The sequence below is a fragment of the Limulus polyphemus genome, unplaced genomic scaffold, assembly GCF_000517525.1.
Source record: "Limulus polyphemus unplaced genomic scaffold, Limulus_polyphemus-2.1.2 Scaffold2177, whole genome shotgun sequence".
In the NCBI taxonomy this organism is placed as follows: Eukaryota; Metazoa; Arthropoda; class Merostomata; order Xiphosura; family Limulidae; genus Limulus; species Limulus polyphemus.
Window position 1 is genome coordinate 54,602 of NW_013667787.1, and position 6,024 is coordinate 60,625.

The 6,024-nt window shown below is 37.6% G+C and overlaps 1 protein-coding gene across 1 annotated transcript in view; it reads left to right on the forward strand.

The window, feature by feature from the left end:
• Positions 1-790: 790 nt before the first annotated feature.
• LOC106466173 (carbonic anhydrase-related protein-like) overlaps positions 791-6,024 on the forward strand; it is a 76,223-nt gene continuing 70,989 nt past the window's right edge. The window contains exon 1 of the mRNA XM_022394141.1: positions 791-1,049. Within this exon, the coding sequence (XP_022249849.1) occupies positions 992-1,049 (58 nt within the window). The 5' untranslated portion in view covers positions 791-991. The remainder of the gene's footprint in view (positions 1,050-6,024) is intronic.

The window sequence follows — 6,024 nt, forward strand, 5'->3', positions numbered from 1 at the left end:
CAAATTGTAGGTGGAATTATTTTAAAATTCCCAGAAGTAATTTGTATAGTTTTACTGATCTGTTCTTTATTTGCGACGCTAAGATAGAGAGATGTTGCTGTGTTAAACGTTGTTCTTTTGATTTTAAAATTAACAGTTCTAAAAAAAAAAAATCACAATAATCAGTAATTTCAATTTGGGGTTTAGGTTATTATTTCATATGAAAAACAACAAATAAAGTGGAACTTACTTTTCCAATTTTCACTTTAAAACAAAATCTGAAGAGATATGACACTTTTGGTCGTGTTGTCATTTTCTTGGTAAACAAATAAGTATAAAGTCCAGCTAGATCTGTCGTGTTACTGCCGTGGTATTTTAACCAACTTAGGTAAGTAAGAATTACTCACAAAGATACTACATGTATGGGAAATAAGTAAAACAGGTTACAGGGCATTATTTTTCTACTTACATAAAAATTATTTACAAGTGTCTGAAAAAGGATGTTGTAAAAGTGGTATTCCTTAAACGGATGACGTGATCAATATAATTTATGTTTATATTGTATTCCCACATCAGCTACGCTCCTGTGTTATACCATCCAGATATTGTCGTTATTTGTTTATTTATAAAGTGTTTCTTCAGAAAAATTATTTCTATTGGAAAAGTACCGATAGGGTATTCACAATGCTGATCGTGCTTGAAAACAGAAAATGTAAGACTCATTTGTTATCAGTGCAGAACGTGCTCAGCTACAAATACACTATTTGAAACAAACAATGCTGATATAGTTGGCAGATTATAGAAGTGAAAGGCCATCTAGATGTAAAGGAACCTTTGGACTTGCCTTCAGTCACTTGAACTGTACGTCTTCGGACACTGAGCACATATTATTTTCTTTCTCACAAAGGTTCATACTTGAAACTCTGAAGACTTCAAACTCAACACTAAATACAATTCCCTCAGTAAAACTGCTTTTCTGTTTTATTACAGTTTTAATCATCTTAACTGAGCAATGTACTTTAGTTTCGAAGAAGAGAAGACCGTCGACAAGATCTATGGAAATGACGAAGGTATGTAATTTAGAATCGTTACTGGTTGAGTTTAGGTTTGTACTTGCTACAGTTTTAATCACCGTAAATGAATAATTCACTTTAATTTCGGAGAAGAGAATATGGTCGACAGGAGTTATAGAAATGATGAAAGTAAGTAAGTTAGAATCATGTCTGATTTATTTTTGATTTGTATTGCAATTTCAAGAGACACAGTATTGTGTCGTGCGGCCAAAACAACCTGCAGGGCACACTGCGTGTTATTAATAGGAGTGATAATTTAGCGATTTTCCACCTTCTGTAGCTCGGACTGTAGTAATCCAAATTATTACATATTTTCAATGGATATGCTCTATTGAACTCTTACTTCACATACCAAATTTCAAGGCAATCCATTAAGAAATACACGAGATATAAAATCTCCAATCTTGATTGAATTTTTCCTTTTTTTTTCCTATTCGCACCGAAAGTGCGGAAACGTTATTTGATAGAAAAACATACTTAAGTTTTATAGATTTTTTTCAAGGTTGGTACACTGATAAATCTTTACAATTAGATGTCAAATTTGGTTTAAACATAAACCACATGTGCAAAGTTATTCAACAAAAAACACTCAAATTTGACCAAAAGTTTTGCGCACGCCTATGCAGAAAGTCACGTAAGCTATTGGTCTGAAATTTCTACTACAGCTTTACTAAGATTGTTTGTTTGTAGTTAAGCACAACGTTACACATGGGCTATCTGTGCTCTGCCCACCACGGGTATCGAAACTCGGTTTCTAGTGTTGTAAGTCCGCAGACATATCTCTGTGCCACTGGGGGATAAGGTGAAAGGACGTTCAGATACATAAGTATTGGTTAGGCCAAGCAAACTAGATTAGCAGTTTCTAGCTCAAGTTTTCAAACGAATCGTACTGGTAGACGGTTATCATTGATTATTCATTGTAAAATTTTCAGCACAAATTTCTTAAATTTTATGAAATTATTATAATTAAAGAACGTTTAGTGTCACGTGATATTAGCTTAAGCAATTAGCGTAAATAATGATGCTTTATAAGTCTGTACAAATTGCATGGGGTGATGACTAGAAACTGTTAATCTAAATTCCATGGCGTTACTGTAAAGAAAATTATTAATTAACACTGTTTTAGAGAGGAAAACCCCTGCTATATATTTTAAAGAATCTGGTTGGTTCTGTAAAGTAAAGGTCTGTTCCGAGTAACAGTGTCACTTCCTTACTTGCTTTGTTTGTTGTTGTGTATTGACAAAAAGTCATGATATCTAATCAAAAACATCTTACGTGTGAAAAAGGTGTGGCCAAAAAAAGGATTGAGCGTACGACTTAAAGGAATGAAATCGATAGTGGCGGCCAAATTGGTAGTTACACTTACAGCAAATATTCATTCATTAGTTAGCTAGGCTGCGTATTTTGTTTTACCCACTATCATGCTCCAAGTTGAACAAAAATGGATGCTAACACACAATGGATCATCTTTATAGTAAGATTTGAACAAACAGTCATAGCCCCTACAATCACCTGTCATGATTTTTTTTAAATCCTAAAGAAAACTGAATGGGAAACAATAAAGGATTTTATCATTTCATTTCATTTGTTTCAACAGGAGTGCACAGCGCGCAAGATGGCGCGAGCTATGCATTGACGTAACGTGCAGCGAGCTACAAGTCATTTAATAGGTGCTAAGGGCAAACCTCGTAATGTAATAGACTTGGCGTATGCTTATATTTACCTGATAACTTATTTCTTGTTTAATTTGGATCATTCTGTTAGGAAACAGATACATAATCAACTGATGGGGTCCAGCGTGGCCTAGTAACTAGTATCAATGGCCTGGTACTGCAAAATCAGGCTCTGCACTTTAAGGCTATAGTATTGTTATGTATCTGCTTGTTTGTTAATTTCCGTTAGAAATTCTTTCTAGGAACTTCAGCGATAAAAGTCCTTTCTTGATTAAACCAGTTTATTCTTTCTCGATACAAACTTTTAGAACACAGTAATTGCACAGTCAGTACGTTTCTCTTCACTTTAAACTTGAAAACTTTTATAATACATGTTATAAATCACAGCAATTTACAATCTTGATAACTTCGCACTCGACGAGTACAAAACACACACTTTATTATTTCCGGTGGCTTTCTCTGCCAGGCTTATATACTAAAGAAGAGGGCGTCTCGAACAAACTCGGTCTGCCCCGATAATTCGAGAAATTTCACGCATGCTACCAGCGCCACGTGACTTCCGCTGTTGTAACACTTCCCCTTCCTTAGTATTGTTCATCCCGAACAATAGCCACTTACATTAAACCAATAGATAATTAATAATAACTAAGTTAATTGTACAGAATTTACAAACAAAATTAAAATACAAAAAGTCTCTTAATTTTACAGGACGTTTTTTTTGTACTGGTCTCCATCTCATTGGCTTCTACTTCACATGGAATTCATCTGCTCCATTAGAAAATGTCTCATTATTGGTAGTAGTCACATTAGTGGTAGTAACTTCATTAATGGCTTCACTGTTTTCCTTCTCAAAACTGGTAAAGTTTCTTCTTCAACAGTGGCTTTTTCAGGTGACACGTCTTCAGTAGCATCATTTATTCTGTTGTTCATTTTGTTCCAACTGAAATGTCCTGGACCATGATAACGCCAAAGCCTGTTGGCATGCGCCACTTTTGGCTCACCTCGCGGACCACATTTTAGTCGGAAATTCACGTCTGAGAGACGATCCACTATGTCATATGGGCCTTCCTATGGAGAAGACAACTTAGGAGACTTCCCTCTGGTCTTCCTGGGATTATACAACTACACCTTGTCTCCTGGTTCAAAGCGGACTTCAGTAGATCTCTTATCATAACATAGCATCATGGAATCACAGACGTTTTTAAGTTTGAATGCACTTGATGATGAATATCATCCATTCTTTCAGATAACACTTTCACGAACCCTGGCAAACTTTCAGTCAACTCTTCAAAAATTGGGCATCCTGTTATCAGGTCCACTGGCAACATAAGTTCCCGACCAAATATCAGCTTTGCTGGAGTGTATCCAATGGCTTCGTGCTCTGCTGTTCTATAGGCCATCAACAATGGAGGAAGTAAGACATCCCAGTCATCTTGGCAGCTATTACAAAACTTTGCCAATTCCTGTCCCAGTTTCCAATTGTACTTTTCTACCATCCCATCAGACTGTGGGTGAAGTGGCGTTGTCCTGGTCTTTCGTATGCCAAACAACTTGCAGCATTCATGGAACACAGCTAATTCCAAGTTACGGCCTTGATCAGAATGCAGTTCGTATGACATACCGAACCTGAAGAACAACTCACTAATAGCCGAAGCTAAAGTTGTAGCTTTTTGATTTGGTATTGCATATGCCCCAGGCCACTTGGTGAAATAATCATCACCACTGAAGAGCCTGTGATGATGACAAATGGACTATGCTCTTCTTATAGAGGTCAGTTAAATGTTCTGTGAGAGGATGTCCTTTCTTTATGGTTGTATTTCTTGCCTTAACATTGACTAGCTCTACCTCCTGGCACACATCCAACAATGCCCCTTCCTTAAGTGTCTGCTCACATTTAGAGAAATTAGCAACTGTTATGGGTACTACTTGATGACTTGCCACAAGTGACCTTCCATTCTTCACGTCCGCTGGCCTAAATGGGTCTTCCACTGCTTCCACAAGCATCGGGCTTCCTTGGGGATGTTCTTTCATTCTACCCCAAATTATCTTTTCTGACATAGGGGTGTTTTAGTTGACTTAAGTGCTGTGACATGCAAATCAACAGATGCAGCAACACTTACCGGAATGTAGCCTTTGTTGTTCCCAAACGTCATTTTATCAAAGTTAACTACACACTTCCTCGGTAGTATGTAGTCCAACCCTAATGTGCATGGGTCTTCTTGGAATCTTTGCACTGGACTTAACATAGGATTCGAATCCAAGAGCTCTGTCCATTGCATCCTGCAGAGTAGTGGGGTGTGCTTGATTCACTTGTATCTCCAGTTGTGGACTGTCAAAGGCATTTACAAACTGATCCCTCAGCAACAGCTTGAGGACATCAGGTGGTTCAGACTCTTGTCCTAAACCTAGCCCTGTATACTTCGGACTGATTTTGAGTTCCACACCAGATTTCTAGAGCAGCTACCAGTGCTCTATAGTTGTACCTATCATCTGCTGATAACTGTCCAAGTATTTCCAGTAGTTGTCCCTTCAAGCTCGTTGCCAGGTACACTGCTTTCTGCTCCTCTGTCCATCCATTCATTTCTACCAGGAGCTCAAATTATGCTCTATATGCTTCCCATGGTGCCCTCCCATCGAATATTTGTGGCTTCCTTCGTACTAGATTACCCCTATTGCTGACACTAATGTCTGGAATGTGACTTCTTTCAGGACCACAGATGTCTGCATTAGGGTTTAGCGGCAGGGTCTGGGAGGGGCTTCCTGTTGTCTGGGGTTGATTAGGTCCATGGCTAACATATCCTCCTTGTGTATAAGACAGTAAGTCGTCCTTTAATGTATTTAATTCACTTTGAAATTCACTAATCTTTCACATTTGTACTTCTTGTTTTCTTTCTTGTTCCAGCTGTCACTGGTGCTGGTTTTCTTGCCACTGCTGTAATCTCTCTTCTTGTTCATTTTCTTTCTCCTCCAACCACTGCTGTAGCCTCTCTTCTTGTTTATTTTCTTTCTCCTCTAACCACTGCTGTAGTCTTTTTTTCTTGTTTATATTCTCGTTTCTCTTGTTTCTTTTGCTGTTCTTGTATTGCTGCCATCAAATCTGCTAAGTCATAGTTTGATTTGCCACTTCTCATATCCCTCTTTTTTCTTTTTTTTTCTGTCCCGCTCTCTGACACCAATTTGTTACGTATCTGCTTGTTTGATACTTTCCAGTAAAAATTCTTTCTAAGGATCTTCAGCGAAACAAGTCCTTTCTTGATTAAACCAGTTTATTCTTCCTAGATACAAACTTTTAGTACACA